The sequence below is a fragment of the Micropterus dolomieu genome, linkage group LG03, assembly GCF_021292245.1.
Source record: "Micropterus dolomieu isolate WLL.071019.BEF.003 ecotype Adirondacks linkage group LG03, ASM2129224v1, whole genome shotgun sequence".
Taxonomy (NCBI): Eukaryota; Metazoa; Chordata; class Actinopteri; order Centrarchiformes; family Centrarchidae; genus Micropterus; species Micropterus dolomieu.
Window position 1 is genome coordinate 9,840,102 of NC_060152.1, and position 18,586 is coordinate 9,858,687.

General features: G+C 38.9%; 3 protein-coding genes across 3 annotated transcripts in view; all 3 read left to right on the forward strand.

Annotated features, from left to right (window-relative positions):
• myom3 (myomesin 3) overlaps nt 1–10,416 on the forward strand; it is a 41,505-nt gene extending 31,089 nt beyond the window's left edge. The window contains exons 21-30 of the mRNA XM_046044503.1: nt 711–778; nt 1,405–1,512; nt 1,801–1,888; nt 2,126–2,164; nt 2,424–2,529; nt 8,540–8,703; nt 8,833–8,869; nt 9,076–9,098; nt 9,197–9,252; nt 9,351–10,416. Of these exons, the coding sequence (XP_045900459.1) occupies nt 711–778; nt 1,405–1,512; nt 1,801–1,888; nt 2,126–2,164; nt 2,424–2,529; nt 8,540–8,703; nt 8,833–8,869; nt 9,076–9,098; nt 9,197–9,252; nt 9,351–9,620 (959 nt within the window). The 3' untranslated portion in view covers nt 9,621–10,416. The remainder of the gene's footprint in view (nt 1–710; nt 779–1,404; nt 1,513–1,800; nt 1,889–2,125; nt 2,165–2,423; nt 2,530–8,539; nt 8,704–8,832; nt 8,870–9,075; nt 9,099–9,196; nt 9,253–9,350) is intronic.
• Nucleotides 10,417–11,046: 630 nt separating this feature from the next.
• Nucleotides 11,047–12,542, forward strand: fabp10a (fatty acid binding protein 10a, liver basic). The gene is made up of 4 exons (XM_046045953.1): nt 11,047–11,196; nt 11,421–11,593; nt 11,861–11,950; nt 12,441–12,542. Exons 1-4 carry the CDS (start codon nt 11,130–11,132, stop codon nt 12,489–12,491), a joined length of 381 nt encoding a protein of 126 aa, XP_045901909.1. The 5' UTR covers nt 11,047–11,129; the 3' UTR covers nt 12,492–12,542.
• A 269-nt stretch (nt 12,543–12,811) lies between these two features.
• On the forward strand, nt 12,812–18,465 carry srsf10a (serine and arginine rich splicing factor 10a). The gene is made up of 6 exons (XM_046045957.1): nt 12,812–12,984; nt 14,110–14,214; nt 15,120–15,223; nt 15,334–15,502; nt 17,162–17,212; nt 17,324–18,465. The coding sequence occupies exons 1-6, from the start codon at nt 12,920–12,922 to the stop codon at nt 17,595–17,597; spliced, it is 768 nt and encodes a 255-aa protein (XP_045901913.1). The 5' UTR covers nt 12,812–12,919; the 3' UTR covers nt 17,598–18,465.
• The last annotated feature ends 121 nt before the right edge of the window (nt 18,466–18,586 follow it).

Consider the following 18,586-nt stretch of genomic DNA (forward strand, 5'->3'; position numbering starts at 1 on the left):
TAGGCTCAGCATGGCTCAACAGTACTCAAATCAAAGTCTAGAAAGTCTCTTGTAGCAAATACTCTGTGAGCATTTGGCTGAAAGAATAGCTGTGTTGTGTCTGTGAGCAAGTGATACCGCATTGCTTAGAAAAGTGATTTTCTTTCATCTCATTCCAAGGTGAATATTACATCCAATGGTTGCAATAGCTTTTTGATGATTTTTGTTTGTAATGACACAGCTCCTTCGTCTTGTCCGAACCCCTTGAAACTGAAGAGTCTCAGAAAGAAAGAAAGGAATCTTCCTGTGCTACTGAACTCCCATGTTTTCATTACCTGAGCTCTCAGATGTGATAAGGAGAAGCTATACAACTCTTCTGTGTGCAGAGGCAAAGGTCCCAGTGCCCGCTTGTGCAAATAGACTATCTCACTCCGTGTCCTCTATTCAAAGTCCATGTGAGACTCCAGCTCCACATAACCAATTTTGTCAATTATTTGCAGAATAATATGATGCAAAAGAGATATTAACCCAGGTGGAACACGTGTTTACTTCTTGTGTTTTGAATAGTCCCACCACTCTTATTACAAGCAGCTGTCACTGTCAGTACTCACACAGCCGTATAAAATAATTGCCATGAATGTACATACTATGATTCATTAGTGTTTCTGAATAAATGGTCACTCTTTCTATGGTTCAGTACAGATGGATAATCATTTGTTCTGTTTTCCAAGGACCCTATTTCCAGGAATTCTTGTCGTGGAGTGTAAATGAAGATTGTGAACTGATTATAAAGTGCAAGGTACTTTTATTTTAAAGAAAAAAATTGCTAATGGCAATAACAGTACTAACTTAACATCACATTAAGAGCCCAAAAATGTTTCATCTTTCATTATTCCCATGAAATCTTTTCTTGTGATGCTAAGTTCACACATCATTCGGAAAATAGACAAATTTCTACATTTATTATTTATTATAGGAATAGTTTGCCGTTCTGGGTGACTTTCTGAAGTCTTTGTGTTGTTTTTCTCTTTTATATAACATGTCAATTAGTGAGCAATAGAGGGGCTGCTAGGCAGATTTAGTTACCTTTGGTCAGAGCCAGGCTAGCTGTTTTACCCCTGTTTCCAGTCTTTGATCTATAACTTGCTTGTGGCTCCAGCTTCATATTGAGTGGACAGACATGAGAGTCTTCTCATCTAACTCTCAGCAAGAAACAAATAAGTGCAAAATGTTGAACTTTTCTTTTAAATTATTTTGGTAGCACATCACATTTTAAACCAGTGATTACAGCAATTCTTATTGTTTTAATCAGTACACTGTTTTGCAGTGATTACATAAATGTGATTCATTCATTTTAAACCAGTCAGTTTTAGTGGAGAGCTTTTACGCTTTTGTTTCAGGTATGGTATATCTCTCCATACACAGGTGACAAATACAAACAAGGACACATCTCTCAAGTGGTTTAAAGACGGCGTGATGACCCAAGTTGTGTATGACCAGTCATCAGGGGTCAGCACACTCACCATCCCTCAGGTATCCAAAATGACTCTACTCTATTTTTAGATTACCAGAGGTGGGAGGGAGTTAAGAGCTCAGGCAAATGTGAATCATCATTTATAAATGGTAGCTGTTGTAGTGAAAGAAAACAAAACAAACCATATTGACAGACATGTGGATATTAGAGGATTTCTTTAAGTCTATATTATTGTGACATGCTCCCAGGTTCACCTTGGAGTGTATTTAAGGTTAACTTGGAATATTATTACATTTGATACATTATGAATATGTTTAATTTCAATATGGAGGATGGTTTTCCCTCAGGTTACAAAGAAAGAAGCAGGCTCATACAAAGCTGTGGTGTCAGATGGGAGGGGAGAGGATGTCAGCACCTTGGAGTTAATGGATGATGGTGAGATGTGACTTTGACACCAGTGAATAAGTATCCACAAACAATAATCCTCCATTTGTGTACATTTCAATTGCCGCAGATTTCCATGCATAATGGAAATTAGGCAATATGTGTCTTATCTTATTATGTGTCCTCAGCATTCAGCTACCAACCTCTAATCTTGCGTTTGGTATTTATTGAGTTCCAAAAGCAATATAAAACACTGTCTGAACGCTTAATTGTTCTTTTTATTTACAGAGTATGACAAGCTTCTCCAGCAGCTGAGTAAACAATGTGGTGAGTTATTCACAGCTGGATGCTCTTCTTTAGAGAACAACGTTTATATGAGGCAAAGACTAGTGTTTTTTTTACACCAGATGTGCTGTGTTGGGATGAGGATAATACAAATAAAAGGCATGTTAATTAATTGTGGAGTGTGTTGTTTCAGAATTTTAATATGTAAGATAAGAAACATGTTTTAAATTGCCAAGGAAACTGAAATGTATGCAAATAATCAGGAGCCTTGCCCTGTCTCTGTCTCCCTTTTCCTCTGCAGCATTGTCTGCCAGCCCACTGAGGATTCAGAGCACTGCTGAAGGTTTAAAGATCTACTGCTCACTTAAACACTATATAAGCTACCTGAAGACCAGCTGGTACTTCAAGTGAGTCTGCATGGAGAGCACCTCTCTGAACTAACCGAATTTAAGCAGACTCCTGCAGAGACTCCTGTGCAGGAAAGCAAATGAAATGTAGCTTTAAGTTTATTTTGGTTTCTGTATCATGTAGTGGTGTGGTCACATTGTTTACTGCAAGCCACTGAAATGCAACACTGTATGTCAAATGCCAAGCTCAACACAGGAAGATGCCCACAATACTGTAGAGCTCTGACTGTCACCAGCATGGCAGCTCTCTCTTTGGCTGGTAAGGTACTGTGGGTAACTAACACAGCCACAGTTGCAGCTAGTGTACATGTAAACATCATTGACCATAAAAAGAAGCCACACATGCTGGCTTGACTGCTGCACATGCACACACACAAGTCCCAATGGCGGTAAGAGGTATATTAATGTACCGTGACATTTCTCCTCATAGTGGCATAGTCTGGGGCTGCTTTACTAAAGTTCAGCCTCTAAAATACTTATTAAAGTTCAACTGCTAACGACTTAAAAAGTTCAACATCTAAATGCGATAGTAGATCTGGAGCTTGATGTCTGCATACAGATCTTCTCATGTGGAAGCTGGGGGCACATCTGGACACTGAAACACATGGTTTATCCTGATTAAGATACCAAATATATCTATAAATTTAGGATAACGATGATCAAGACATGAAATAAATAAAAACATGGAAACAAGCTGATACAGAATATATATACACACACACACACACACACACACATATAAATACACATACATACATACACACACAAAATTATTCATACCCCTGGCAAATTCTGACTTAAAGTTACTGTTATTCAACCAGCAAGTTGTTTCTTGATTAGAAATGACACAGGCGTCTCCCAGAAGATAAGACGATGTACAAGAGGCATCATTGTGGAAAGAATTACTCATCTTTTATTTACATTTGAACAAAAAGTGGCATGTCCAAAATTATTAATACCCGTCTCAATAATCAATCGAAATTACAGCAATCAAACGCTTGCTATAATTGCTGACCAGCTTTCTGCATGTCTCCACTGGTATTTTTGCCCATTCATCTTTAGCGATGAGCTCCAATTCTTTCAGGTTAGAGGGTCTCCTTGCCATCACCCTGATCTTTAGCTCCCTCCACAGATGCTCAATGGGATTTAAGTCAGGACTCTGGCTGGGCCACTGCTATACGTTAATGTTTTTGTCTGGTAACCGTTTCTTCACCGCGTTTATTGTGTGTTTTGGGTCGTTGTCGTGCTTAAATGTTCACTGGTCCCCAAGGCCAAGTTCCTCTGCAGACTGCCTGATGATGTTGTTGAAAATTTTGATGATTGCTCCTTTTTCATGGTGCCGTTTACTGTGATTAGGTTCCCTTGTCCACTGGCTGAAAAACAACCCCAAAACATTAGGTTCCCACCACCATGTTTGACATGGGGATGGTGTTCTTAAGGTTGAAGGCTTCTCCTTTTTTACGCCAAATGAAGGCTACATCATTGTGGCCAAACAATTAAATTTTTGTTTGATCTGACCATAAAACAGAAGACCAGAAGTCTTCTTCTTTGTCCAGATGAGCATTTGCAAAGGCCAAGTGGGCTTTTGTGTGCCTTATCTGGAGAAGTGGTGTCCTCCTTGGTCTGCGTCCGTTGAACCCAGTGGTGTGCAGTGTCCGTTGGACTGTCTGCCTTGAGATGTTGCCACCAGCAGAGCCCAGATTCATCAGGATGGCCTTGGTGGTGATCCTTGGATTCTTTCCAGCACAGGGGTCACTTTTGGCTTCCGACCACATCCTCTGAGATTTTTCACAGTGTGGAACGTCTTGTATTTTTTAATAATACTTTGCACTGTAGCCACTGGAACTTCAAAACATTTAGATATGGTCTTATAGCCCTTTCCTGACTTGTGGCCACGGGCGGCTGTGGCTCAGGAGGTAGAGCGGGTTGGCCGTTAATCGGAAGGTCGGTGGTTCAATCCCTGGCTCCCCCTGGTTGCGTGTCGAAGTGTCCTTGGGCAAGATACTGAACCCCGATTTGCCCCTGGCGGCTGTATGAATGTGTGTGAATGTTAGTTTCCGTTTGAGCACTTAGGCTCAGTGTATGAATGTGTATGACTGGTGAATGCAGATGTACTGTAAAAGCGCTTTGAGTGGTTGAAAAGACTAGAAAGGCGCTATACAAGTACGGAGCATTTACATTTACAATGCGCAGCCACAGGTCCTCAGTGAGCTCCTTTGTCTTAGCCATGACTGTCCACAAACCAACAGCAGAGAGCTTCTGATTTTCACCTGTTGAGTTGATTAAGACAGCTGTTCCCAATGACTCAGCGTAATTAGGATGCTTTAGAATAGCTTGGACTATTTGGAATGGTATAGATCTTTGGATTTTCCATTTTGCAAAGGGTATCATTTCTAATCAAGAAAAAACTTGCTGGTTGAATAAAAGTAACTTTAAGTCAGAATTTGCCAGTGGTATGAATAATTTCGGGCTTGACTGTATATGTGTGTGTGTGTGTGTGTGTGTGTGTGTGTGTGTGTGTATATATGTGTGTGTGTGTGTGTGTATATATATCTATATCTATATATATATATATGTTACTGTCACACACTGTGGAAAAAGATGTGTGTTTTCAAATCTTAAAGCTATTTAAGGGGAAAAATGGGAAAAAATCCTATGTGGTGTGTGGGGGGTACATAGTTTAAAATAACTATTGTATGTATACTAAAACATGGTTGACTGGTCTCTTAAGTAAGGCTACTAGCACCACCTGCTGGGGATTTAAGGATAGAAAGTGAAAAAAATTACTAGTGTGATGTGAGATGTAACTGATACATTTTCTTAGTCCTTGATGAAATTAGATTTGTATGGTTCCAGTTTTCTTTTCCACCCTTTCTGAATTTATAAACCTTAGTCACTGGTTACTGTCCTCTGATTCAAAAAAATTAGGTTGCAGTGATAAGGAAGAAAAAGGTGCACTTTATTTGCCGCCTACATTTTGTAGACATTATTCTTTGCATTGAACCGGGGTGGTGATAGTGCAACTGATAGGACTATGCCTTTGGTGTGAGAGACCCAGGTTCATTTCCCCACTGTGACCCATCCGCCAATGTGTCCCTGAGCAAGAAACTTAACCCCTAGTTGCTCCAGAGGCGTGCGACCTCTGACATGTATAGCAATTGTAAGTCGCTTTGGATAAAAGCATCAGCTAAATGTAAATGTAAACCAAGCATAAATACTTGGTTCAGTGGACTGCCTGGGAAAAGGACCAGCTTTATATTTGAGACGAGGGCTGTGGTCAAGGAGAAAAACAGGAGTATGTCCTTAGCATGTTTTTGGTAAGAATAGTAGATTGGTCTAAGGTATTGAATTGTAGGAACGTGGATAAAGCACGGAATATTTTTAAAACATTGTTCTTAGAGTTTAACAAGTTTGCTCCAGAAAAGATGGTGACAATTAAGATTAGACCTGAACCATGGACGAACAACAATATTTTAAAGGCAATTAGGATAAGAAATTATCTTTTTTCAGAGTATAGGAAAACTAGAGATGAATCTTTATAGTACAAGAAACTCATTACAATGACACAATATTAGAGAACAGGAATAATCCTCATAAATTATGGAAGTCACAGAATCCAGTAGGGTATAGTGACAGGCTCAAGACCAAAACATACAATCTCAGCCTGGATATTGGAGGAAAAGTTACGTCAGATAAGGCCAGGGTAGCTGACAGTTTAAATATGTATTTAGAACCGTTGTGAAAACCTTGGTTAATAAGTTGCCAGGTCTGTCAGAATCCTACGGAGAGAGCCAAGTCCAGACTTTCTATTTAAAACAAGGGGTCCAGGCTTTCTCTTTTGCAACAGTGTCTGAGCAAACAGTGTTGAAGAAACAGTGTTGAAGAAACTTAAGGAACTTAACCCAGCCAAAGTAACTGATTTGGAGAATATTCCTGCCAGATTCCTTAGGGATGCTGCGGATTCTATCACCCCTTGTGTAACGCATATAGTAAACCTTTCCACTACGCTGGGAATATTTCCCAGTGAATTTAAATAGGCGAGAGTTATCCCTTTCTATAAAAAAAGAAGTAAGCTAGATCAAGGAAATTATCAGCCTATGCCCATCTTGTGTGCACTATCTAAGATAATAGAGAAGATTTATGAGCAGATAGATACATATAGTTCCTTTAATTTATACTATACATTTCAATCAGGCTTCAGGACATCCCACTCCACTGACACTTGCCTACTCTACCTCACCGATTACATCAGGAGAGAGATGGATGGGGGAAAGCACTGTGGTATAGTCATGTTAGACCTCCAAAAGGCATTCGATACTGTAGATCATGCCATTCTATTAAAAAAATTAAAAGCGTTGGGATTAAATGGATTGGTTCATATTTTAGAGGTAATCTTGGAGAAACAAATGGTGGATGTGGGTGGGATTCTATCCAAACCTTTGTTTCTAGAATGTGGGGTCCCACAGGGATGTGTTTTTAGGTCCACTGTTTTTCTATTAATGACATGAAATCTGCTTGCTCATGTGACCTTTTTTATATGCAGATGATTCTGCATTATTGGTATTGCACAAGGATAAATCTGAGGTCTAAAAAGTCCTGAGCTTGGAGTTATTTCATATCAGTTGATGGTTGTCTGACAACAAGTTGTCACTCCATCATGGTAAAACAGAGGCCATACTCTTTGGATCAAAGTTAAAGCTAAAGAAGGCCACAGATTTTAGGATACTGGTGGGAGACACTGAGATCACAGCCAAGGAATCTGTCAATTACTTAGGCTGTGTCTTAGACAGTCATTTATCAGGAGACTGCATGGCTCAGATGGTGCTCTCTAAAGCCAACCAAAGAATCAGATTTAATAGAACAGCGTTAGAGACCTTGGCAGGGGCTCTAATCCAGTGTCATTTTGATAATGCATGCCTCTCCTAGTATATAAGTGCAGCTGTGATCCTAAAAAGAAGTTGCAAATGCAAAATAAATTGGTGTGATTGGTCCTTAAACTCTCATCTAGGACACATCTTCTTCCCGCTCATTTCATTAGCCTTAAATGGCTGAGGGTAGAAGAGCAAGTATTAACTATATATGAGTAAGTATAACTTACAGGACTGTTCATAATGAAGCTCCAAAGTACCTGTACAACTACTTTACCAAAATTAGGGAATACAGTAACTATATCACAAGAGAGAGTACAACTGATTTGGTTCCCATTAGGTGTTGTATGGGAAAGGACACTTTCCTGTATTCAGCTGCCATTATGTGGAATGGGCTACCGATGAGCATTGAGATGATCAACTCTTTAGTTAGGTTTAAGTCTTAAATCTCAGTGTTAATTTTGCATTGTACAGGCCTATTCAATTTTTGTAAAATTTAGTGAACTTCCTTTTATATTGTATAGTAATGTTGTGACAGAAATAGTATTATATGTAGGAATGTGTAAGGATTAGTATTATTTTATATTGTATTGTTTTTTGTTTTTTATTTTATTTTTTTAAGAGAAACGATGTATACTTGGAAGCTGCTAATAACTAACTAGTTGCCTATTCATGATGCTCCCTACACATTTGCCTTCCAAAAAAAGACCACAATGGAAATCTGCTAGAACATCAATCAATCAATGTCATATGATCACACAGACACTCAACAACTGAGCTGAGATAGCTAATATTACTGTTAACTTCATATTTCACAATGTCAGACTACACCATATACATAAAAAGGTCTGTCTTAAGACATTTGTTAGTAAAAGTGGAACACACAGTAAATTTCCCCTTAATTACGGTATCTCTGAACTGTCTCTTCTACCGAATCACACACATTTAGGTTATTTTATGTATTGATAACTCATAATAATGTGATTTTATTAATGTGATATTATTATTTCACTTCCATTCACTGAGCCTACCTGAAACTGTTTGGAGCCCCCCTGGGGAGGTCCGCCTCCCACTTTGAAAACTTCTGGTGTGAAGCATATGTAGTATTAGCAAAAAATTTATCTATGCTCCCTTCCATTTAGGGAGAAGAGGATTGACCTGGAAGCCAGGACCAAGGCTGGGAGCAGTATGCAGAATGTCTGGCTTGAAATCTTTAACCCAACAGAGAATGATAAAGGCAAATACACCTTGGAGATGTTCGATGGTGAAGAGACACACAAGCGGTATCTTGACCTGTCTGGACAAGGTGGGTGGGAATTACAAAACACAGATTTTATTTAAAGGATCTAAAACACAATTTCTGATAAAGAGGTATGATACGTATACTTTTTTTGTCATTCTCAATCATGATTATTGTTATTTTTATTTTCAACAGCCTTTGCTGATGCAATGCTGGAGTACCAGAGGTTGAAGTAAGTGCTGCCCTACATGCATGATGATGATGCGTCTAGCATGGCTTGCTGTGGCACTAACAGAAAACAATGAGTAGTCAGAGCTTTTTTATTATTTATTTATTATTAGTTGAAAACTATTCACAGAAAACATCTAAGAGACAGATTATTGTCACCTGACACTGTACAATGTCATATATGTTTGACCTTATGTTTTTATCCCTCAGGCAAGTGGCCATTGCTGAGAAAAGTGAGTCACAGGTTATGTGTTATTTCTGCCCACAACAAAGAATAAAAGGTTGTAAAGTGATTGTCTGCAGGGAGTTACTGTTACTTGTTTTGTTTCAGATCGGGCCAAAGTGACAAAGGGTCTTCCTGATGTTGTAGCCATCATGGAGGGAAAGGCACGTCATACTTAGGAAAACATTACTATTTAGAGACACATTAATACACAATTGCAAGAATCTTACTGTCTCTTGTCTCCTCCTGATCCTCTCTTCAGTCTTTGTGTCTGACATGCTTCATCGACGGTGAACCAGCCCCGGAGATCTTTTGGCTTAGGAACGACAGGGAGATTGTTAACCAGACCCAATTTACCATCGCCAACACGCCCAAATGCAGCACCATCACTGTCAATGGCGTCAACATGGAAGATTCTGGAAAATACAGCATCTTTGTGCGCAACCAGTATGGCTCTGAAACAGTTGATGTGACCGTGAGCGTTTACAAGCATGGACAGAAGCCTCCAGCAAATGCTGTAGAGATGGGTTAAGATTGCAAACTGAGTCAGAAATTAATTTACTGCAGGGTTTTTGTGCTTCAGATTGAGATTTCTTACCGAAGATAGATGGACTGATAGATGACATTCACTCTCTACTTGCAATCTAAATTATATATCTGCATAGACAGAAAGAAGAGGTTGAAAGTGGATGGATAGATAGATGGTGAGATTGAATGATGGTAAATTCATGTATAAGGAACTTTATTGCGCATGAAGGAACTTTACTGAGCATGTCCACTGAGGTGGAATAAAAAAAATATATAATCCCCTATAGTCTGCAAACTGTCCATATAATTTTAATACTAGACAGTGTAGGCCTCTGTCATAAAAATCACATCCTTTTGCTTCTCTGCTGCAGACTTACTTGGTCTTTTATATGATAGCTAATGTTAAGCAACTGAATGTTGCTAACATTAGCTACCATAAGTGACCGTTAGCTTATGATAGCTAATATTAAGCAGCTGAATGTTAATTAGCAAACATTAGCTAATATTAGCTACCATAAGCAACTGGATGTTAGCTAACATTAGATGGAAGCAAATGAATTAGCAAGTTTAGATGTTGCTTTGTAACTGACATGACAGAGCGAGTTTGCTGACTTTTACTCTTCTCTACTTGTGCAACTGTTACATTTTATCATTTACCCATATTCGATAACTGTCCAATAAAAGTTACACCAGCATTTGACATAAACCTGCAAAACCCTCAGCTACTGGACTGTAGAGTAAATGTTTAATTAGATGTGTCATTTTAGTGTGTGTGTAGTGAATAAAGCAATTTCAAGTGATTTTCGCTAGTGTATTATTTTTATGAGCACTTGCACTATATTTCATCTTAATATTCGTATTAAGTAAACTTTAATAATTAATAAAATAGCCTATTAAAATGAGGACTACAGCTCTCTATGTGCTGATTTTGCAAGCAGTCTTGTACTTCAAAAGCAAACAGTCCGCAGTGTCATTAACCCCTACTGGGTCCTAGTCAGGTTTAATGGCACACTGCTGAAAGGTTTCAGATGTGCATGAAGTTAATTTAAGATCTAAAGTTCAATGAATGAGTCCTGAAATGAAACAAATGTTAGGTATGTCTAATAGTTTATTACATAAAGCATTTTCTCATTTTAATTTTAATTTCCATCTTCAGTCAGGGTTCTGCGACACTGTAGATCACAATTTATTGATTGTTCATGTCTGTTTGTTGATGTACAAAAATCAGTGAAGTTCTTGAACACACAACATGACAAAATGTATCACCTAAATTCATCTTTGGTGGAAGTTAAGGTTTGGCCAAACAGGAGTAAGTGACCTCCAGGTTGTTCAAACAGCAGTGATTACTTCAGAGGGACTTGTTACTCATTAGACATGGTACAGGGAGACCCCTTGCTTTCCTATATAAAAAGGTGCAGCACCACAGTGACATCCTCGACGTTGTGTTGAGCTTCACAGCCGTCTCAGCCTCCAGCCCACCTTGGTGAAGGAGAATCCAAATCTTCTAGAAAACATGGCCTTCAATGGAACATGGCAGGTCTACTCCCAGGAGAACTACGAGGAGTTCCTCAGGGCCATGGGTGAGAGAAAACAAACCAGGGGCTCTGGTAGAGCTGCAGGGGTCGGCATATAAAGATTATAAAGAAATATATTATCTTCGGTAGTTGAAGACAAAGTGGCCATTTTGTTGTGGTTAAAGACTTCTTCTTTATATTATAACCACACAGTCAACAGTTGCAGTTCAGAGATTCATTATTCCTTACTGCAGGAATGAACAAAAAAGAACTTGTGCTATGCTTACCAGAACTTCCAGCAGATGTCATAAAGATGGCCAAGGACATCAAACCAATTACTGAGATCAAGCAGAATGGCAATGACTTTGTTGTCACCTCCAAGACCCCTGGAAAGACTGTGACCAACTCCTTTACCATTGGCAAGGAGGCTGATATCACCACCATGGACGGCAAGAAGATCAAAGTTTGTAATTCTAATTTACGTTTTAATTTGCAAGAGACATAGCAGCTTCACAGTTGTTTTATGTCGTATCAGTGCATAAATATATTACCTGATTTCATACAGTATAAATCTATTATTTTATACTGTGTTGAGCCTGCAAGTGTACAGCATCTCTTGAACGCTATTAATTGTGCCAGTGATGATGATGATTGTTTTATTCCCTAACCCTAACCCTAACCATGTTTAGGGGTATTTCTGATATGTATTGTCTCCTCTTCTGACCTCCAGTGCACTGTCAATCTGGAGGGTGACAAAATGGTCTGCAACACTGGCAAGTTCTGCCACATCCAAGAGATCAAAGGAGGAGAGATGGTTGAGGTACAGTTAGCCACATCTTACCAGAACTCACTCTTTCTTACACACATATCTCCAAGACCAAATAAAATAAAAATGTAGTCACTATTGAATGTTTCACCTTAATGTAAGTAGGTTTAAATCAGTGGTTCTCAAACTTTTTCACACAACATTTTTTCACCCCTAAACTGACACAAATTAGACCCCAATTTGATAAGAGTTTGTCCGCAAGTCCCCCGTTTGATTGGATTTTACCTTTTAGATGTTTCATTACAGAAAGTGTATGAAACCCATAACCCAAAATGTCATACATTTAGTCATTTTGTTACTTATGGATGGAATTATAATGATGAATGAAAATAAATTATTCCCCTTTTTGCTGGGGACCTCCTGGAACCTCCTCAAGGACCCATGGGGGTCCCCGGAACCCACTACGAGAACCACTGGTTTAAATAATGTATTTATATCCACGCTACACATTCAGTCTGTTTCCTTTTCCTTTATCTCCTTTCAGACTTTGACCATGGGCTCAACAACCCTCGTCAGGAGGAGCAAAAAGGTGTAACTCTGGCAGTGAAGAAACAATGTCTATTTAAATAAAAGTGTTGCTTAATAAGCGTGTTGTGCGTTATTGTTTGCACAAATGCCCATGACTCTCTTTGACTGGCCTTCTTCCCGCATCCTTACTGTGTCTGACAGATAAGCGGTGAGCAGATACTATGCAATAAATAATAATCTAAAAATGAATAAATAGCCTAATGGAATAGTAGAATAAATAGATACCAAGTACTGTGTGTGTGTGTGTGTGTGTGCGCGCGCGCGTGTGCGCGTGTGTGCGTGTCGTGGCTGTACATCTGTGAGCATGCGCAGTGCAAAGAGAACACTTTGACTATGTAGTTCGTGTCAGCTGCAGTAAAGCATCAGGGTTTGTGAAAATAAAGCAGTAATAAACACATTCACCGCAGCCAAATTGTAGCAACGGGTTGTTAAAAAATGGCGAGGTATCTAAGGCCGCCTAATACATCTCTCTTCGTTAGAAACATCGCCGACGACTCCAGGTATGTTGTCATTTTTAACCCCTGCTGGCGTGTAAGCAAGCATGGTCAAGCTAACATAATGCTAGTTAGTTAGCAAACATGTATGTCATTACCAAAATATTTAACTGACGTCAGCGTTACGAGTGATCCCAGGCAGGGAGGCAAAAAGGGCGTTGTAGTTATTTTTTCAAACGAATATTGCCCCTGATATCTGCTAACAGCTATCATTAAACACATTTCCCTACAAATGGTTTGCTATAATACCTAGCAAACGACAAGACTGTGTTGGAAGACTGTGTTGTTGCAGCTTAAGTTAGCGTTTCTCCCACAAAAGACGAGTTGCTTTTTATATTCTGGACATAACTTAATAATGTTACGTGACTGCAATACTAAGGTGTGGCGTTTCGCTTTAACTACGTTACATGTATGCAAAGTTAACTGTTGGGTAACAGCAAGTCTATTTTTCACAAATCCAGTTTTATTTTAGCTAACGTTACTAACGTTAGCTTGTCCAATTTCTAAACATTGCATACATAAGTTACTCTTAGTAAAGCTACACAAGTTAAACTAAAGTTAACTGTTCATTCAAATGTTGGAAACGTATTTTTTTTTAAAGGCAAAATTCTTCATCAAACTTAACACTGTCCAATGCAAAAACAATCTTGCACATTAAGTTGCTGTTCATAATGAAACCTGAATTATACAATGCTATTAAAGTTCACAGAAAGACATGCTCTCTCAATTACGCCAAGAGTTTTTTTTAGCTGTTTAGATGGTTTGGGTTTTATCTGCCATTGTTTTGAAATATTTGTGTCTGAAGCTCATACTGCCACCCCAATACAATGGATGTGAATGTTGTGCATTGAAAGAAATAGCTCCCAGAAATGTAACGTTATACATAATTCGGTTACCCCTGTGACTTTGCCACCTCTGTTAATAAATAACGCACGCCATATCTGGCTGCTATGGATGTGTGAAGTTGACTGACTGGGCTTTTGAAGTGGGACAGTAAATACTAGATTTGTCTGTAAAGTATTGTCTTATGCTGTGCTGGCACCAGCTCTTGTGTATACCTTGCACACTGGGCTACAGCTAAATTCATATGATAGCCAACAGAATAAATGTGCTTATTTCATGATACTTTAGGCCAGAGGATTTACGTCGTGAGTTTGGTCGTTATGGGCCTATTGTAGATGTCTACATTCCACTTGACTTCCATACACGACGGACAAGAGGATTTGCTTACATTCAATATCCTTTATTCTTTTAATTATAATTTGGAAATGGTGTTTTCACTGAGGGATTGCAAAGCATTAATCTAACTTTTTGGTTGCAGTGGATATCACGGCACCTGACCTGACAATGTTTTTTAGGAGGAGTCTCTTTTATTTTTATATCACAACTGTTTGTCCCATTGTATGGGAATGTTTTTTTTAAATGCAATTTTACTTTCTATGAATTGTTTGTTATCTACAATATTGTTTTTACAGATTTAAACTTATCCTAACCAATATTTCTTCTGTTGTTGCCTTAGAATGGTAAAGATACAGTTCTGGACACCCCACACCAAAGAAAGTTGAAAGGCGGTTGTAGAGTAGATTCAAGCCAAAGACACCCAGGCGACAAGCAGTAGTGGAATTGGGAAAATAAAGAGAGAGCAAAAGAATGAAGATACAAAGAGGAGAAAAGAGAGCACCAAGGCTTCCATTTGTCTACCAAAAGGGAGGAAAAGCAAAGTGTTTATTGGGCAAAGACGAGCAGGAAATCTCAAGTTCTTCTGCCAAGACAATAAAGATCAAGCTGAAGGTCAAAGGTCAAGCATGTTAAAGGTAACAAGCTAAAGTTTTTGTATCCTACCGAATCTGATCACCGTCAATATTTATTTTGTCCTCACAATTTGATATCCCAAATGGGCCTATTGATTCAGTTTTATGTTGTTTAATTGCTGCCTGAAGACAAAATTCGTTAATTTTCTGTTTTAAATCATTGCCTGAAGTGATTTTTCTCAGCACTGTTCTAATTCTATTAGCTGTGTTTCATAGACTGGAGCTGACAAACTGTGTTGCAGCCTTTTTTGTAATTGTTGTGCATGTGTGCAGCCTTCTCTGTCCCAACTCTCCTAATTAAAAAAATAAAAGGCCTTAACAATGTAGCACATTTGAAGATGTGCGGGATGCAGAAGACGCTCTTCACAACCTGGACCGTAAATGGGTTTGTGGGCGTCAGATCGAGATCCAGTTTGCTCAGGGAGACAGAAAGAGTATGAACAATTTGCATTACTATCTAAGCAGCATACATTTAACCTTTGTAAACCCTCATTCAGTGTTGTTTTGTAATACCTAATGTCCTGATGTAAATTTGTCCATAAAGCCCCTAACCAGATGAAGGCCAAGGAGCGCCACTCTCCTCGCAGTTTCTCCCGCTACGACGACGATCGGGATAGCCGCCGAAGACGGTCCCGAAGCCGCAGCTATGATCGACACAGGTCCCGAAGCCCGTCCCATGAACGTCGTCCTCGGAGGTCTGAGAGCCCTAGAGAGTGAGTTGTTGCCAACTTTTTTTTTGTTACAGTAACTTAATAGTGAGTTTCATCAGTTAATCAGTCAGCAAAGCTCTTGTTGATGTTGATGCTTTATACACTTTGGCATAAAGTAAACATAACATACACTATATTCTCCAAACTAAGGTAGTGGAAAAATGTAGTTTCGGTATCTGCGCTGAAATTAGCGTATCATATTAGCTCAGATATCGAATGTGCATATACTGACTACACATATGGACATTATTTGCTTACTTACTATCTTATACATTATACATTTTCTATTCCCGACATATCTCTGCTGTTGTGAGACTGAAATTTCCCCCTGTGGATAAGTAAAGAGCTACCTTACCATCCCTTAACAGACCCAAATGTAACTTTAACTAACATCTAGGGCTGTCCCTGACTAAGGATTTACATAGTCGAATCATGTGTGTTTTTGTGCACGGTGATTGCGAGCCGAAGCTAAACTGAGACTTATTGTTGAACATTTTCTCTCTGTCTCTTGCCTGCCATTGACTGGTCTTGTGCAGAGTTTTTGCCGTGCTGCCGACAACTGCATGCATGGCACGGTTACTTGCGAGTCTATTTCAAGTAGCGGCTGTTTAAAAACGATGTAATATTCTTTGTGTGGTTCATCAACGGTCATAAATTACCCGAAAGTCCCACGAGGTGCGGACAACTCGGCACAACAGTGGTGAAGCTGGGGCTCGTCTCTTCAGCAAGTGTTCCTCCTGCCACTACACGCTACACCTACACATGCGCACTGACGACCCAGGGTTAGGTTTACAATTTTGTATTCATTCACGCACTTTAAAAACATTTATTGGACATTTATTTTCTTTTTACATGTTTATTTACAGCATTAAATGTTGAAATGTGTATTGTAATAGGGTGTATATATTAACTTATTGGGAGAAAACTGGTAGTTCTATGTAAAATCAGATGTTGAGCTTGACCCATCGAAGCATCGAATCTTCAACTATTTGGGGTCAGACCTAATATCCAGGTTAAGAAAAACATTTGCCAAAGAGCACTATTGCGCTATTAAAAGAGAAGATAACACAAGGTCATCCATTACAAGATTAAGTCTGTTTGCAGGGTTCATATGATTTTATGTCATAACGTCCTATGCCTATTTGCATCACAATTTTACTTTTAACTGAAAAAAACTATTCAAATGATGATGATGTGACATTTGTTGGGGTCTGTACCAAACAAACATGATGATTTGTAGGCCAGGGCATCTCTGCAGGAGTACTGTACATTTAAACTTCTTTTATAAAATTGCAGCTTCTGTGACTTGAACATTGCACAGTGCAGTTTCTTTTGTACAGCCCTAATGTGATATTTGTACATTCATGTATGTTTTAGTTCAGGTGTGACCTGTATTTCTTCCTCAACACACTAATAAGAACAAAGAGGAGAAAAAAGTAGACTAAAGCTTTGATCTTTAGCTTGTTGTGGTTATTTATATTATCTGACTATTTGAGCCTTTCTAGAACTGGTATAAACCAGTTGTGTCTATAAAAGAGCAGGAAACCATGCTCCGCTTAATTACAAAATCAATGTTCTTATCCTGAAAATAAAGTGGTGCACCGATGTCTTGTACAATTTTACACCCTGAAAAACTGGTTTTGTGTTTTTGTTCTCTCACAGCTCTCGGTCCTACAGTAGACATAGGCGGAGCAGAAGCCATGAAAATGACAAGTATGCTAATTTCTAATGTTGCAGTATTTAATACAAGCAATGACTATGTTACTATTCTGAACTTAACAATTCACACATTTTATCATTAATAACTAATGACCGTCCCACCAGGTACAGAGGTCCTCCCCGTGACCACCCGAGGACACACCATGAACCAGGCTCACGTAGTCGCTCCGTGTCCTGCTCCCCTTCACCTTCCAGATCCAGGCCCAAAGGTAAAAAGAGCCAGTCCAGGTCTCACAGCCCAGCTGAAGACTTCCACCCAACTTCCAGCTCCCAGAAAAAGTCTGTGGGACGATCTCCCTCCCGGTCCTACTCTAGATCCATGTCCCGGTCACGCTCTCGCTCCAGGTCCTGGGCTGGACGCAAATCTGGAGGTCACTGATTCTCTGTTCCTCCTAAACCTTAATTAATGTTTCTGTTCAGCTTTTGACAATAACAAGAATACAGCAGAATTTTAGGTATAAAAAATTATAAAATTACAAAGCAAGGGGAGGGGGGGTAATAGTCTGAGGGGAAAAAAAACAGATATTCTCTGAGATTAACTTGGTAAAAGAAAATACTCACATTTATGAGAAATAAACTTGAATATTCTGAGATTATAAGTGATACATGTCTAAGTAGTAACTCTACACAATATTTCAGATGTGCTTGATGTATCAAATAATAATAATAATTTCACCAACCAGTATTATGAGACTTTCCTCACTTCTACATTTATAAATGACATTATATAGATATGACGCAGGCTTTCAAGGGGCTTTGTTGCAGTCCCTCATCTGCCTTAACTGGAAGCGCCACCTCTTCTTAGGTCTCCACTGAAACACAAAGAACATCAGTTTTCTTTCTCATAATTTTGCCACTTTTAATCTTGGAAATGCTGATTTATTTATGTTTTCTCTTGTAATAAAACCCAGCTCTGTAATTATCATTTTCTTAAACTACAATGATCCTACTACGTCGTCATACTTGAGTGTTCTGCTCTGTTTGTATTTGTCTATCATTATTACGGTAGTCTGTTGCCAAAGGAAAGTGAGCAGCAGGCCCGGAGATAGATTTTCATTTGATCCCTGGTAAACTTGGCCAGGTTTTTTTGGACTTGTGTCATGTGGGTTGCTAAAGGTGGAATAATTGCTACTGTCTGGTTTGCCAATATTATTTTTGTACTTGAATGAACTGGCAATATTTACATTCATACATCAGTTTAATTCTGTTGTTTATGTAAACATAAATAAAGATTACCTTTAACTTCAGGCCCTGACTTTCCAGTATTTAAGTACTCTGGCTTCAGGGGCACTTATTAAACAGCAGCAAGCAAACTGTATACTTGAATAGCTGTAATTACTGTGGCAATGGATAATGTATGGAATGCAG

What these genes read in the sequence shown, in the direction of transcription:
- fabp10a (XM_046045953.1), top strand. Translation starts at nt 11,130, where the DNA reads ATGGCCTTCAATGGAACATGGCAGGTCTACTCCCAGGAGAACTACGAG. An exon ending in GGAGTTCCTCAGGGCCATGG is followed by an intron (nt 11,197 to 11,420) that starts GTGAGAGAAAAC and finishes TATGCTTACCAG; the next exon opens with AACTTCCAGCAGATGTCATA. An exon ending in TGGACGGCAAGAAGATCAAA is followed by an intron (nt 11,594 to 11,860) that starts GTTTGTAATTCT and finishes TCTGACCTCCAG; the next exon opens with TGCACTGTCAATCTGGAGGG.
- srsf10a (XM_046045957.1), top strand. Translation starts at nt 12,920, where the DNA reads ATGGCGAGGTATCTAAGGCCGCCTAATACATCTCTCTTCGTTAGAAAC. An exon ending in TGCTCAGGGAGACAGAAAGA is followed by an intron (nt 15,224 to 15,333) that starts GTATGAACAATT and finishes TTGTCCATAAAG; the next exon opens with CCCCTAACCAGATGAAGGCC. An exon ending in AGGTCTGAGAGCCCTAGAGA is followed by an intron (nt 15,503 to 17,161) that starts GTGAGTTGTTGC and finishes GTTCTCTCACAG; the next exon opens with CTCTCGGTCCTACAGTAGAC.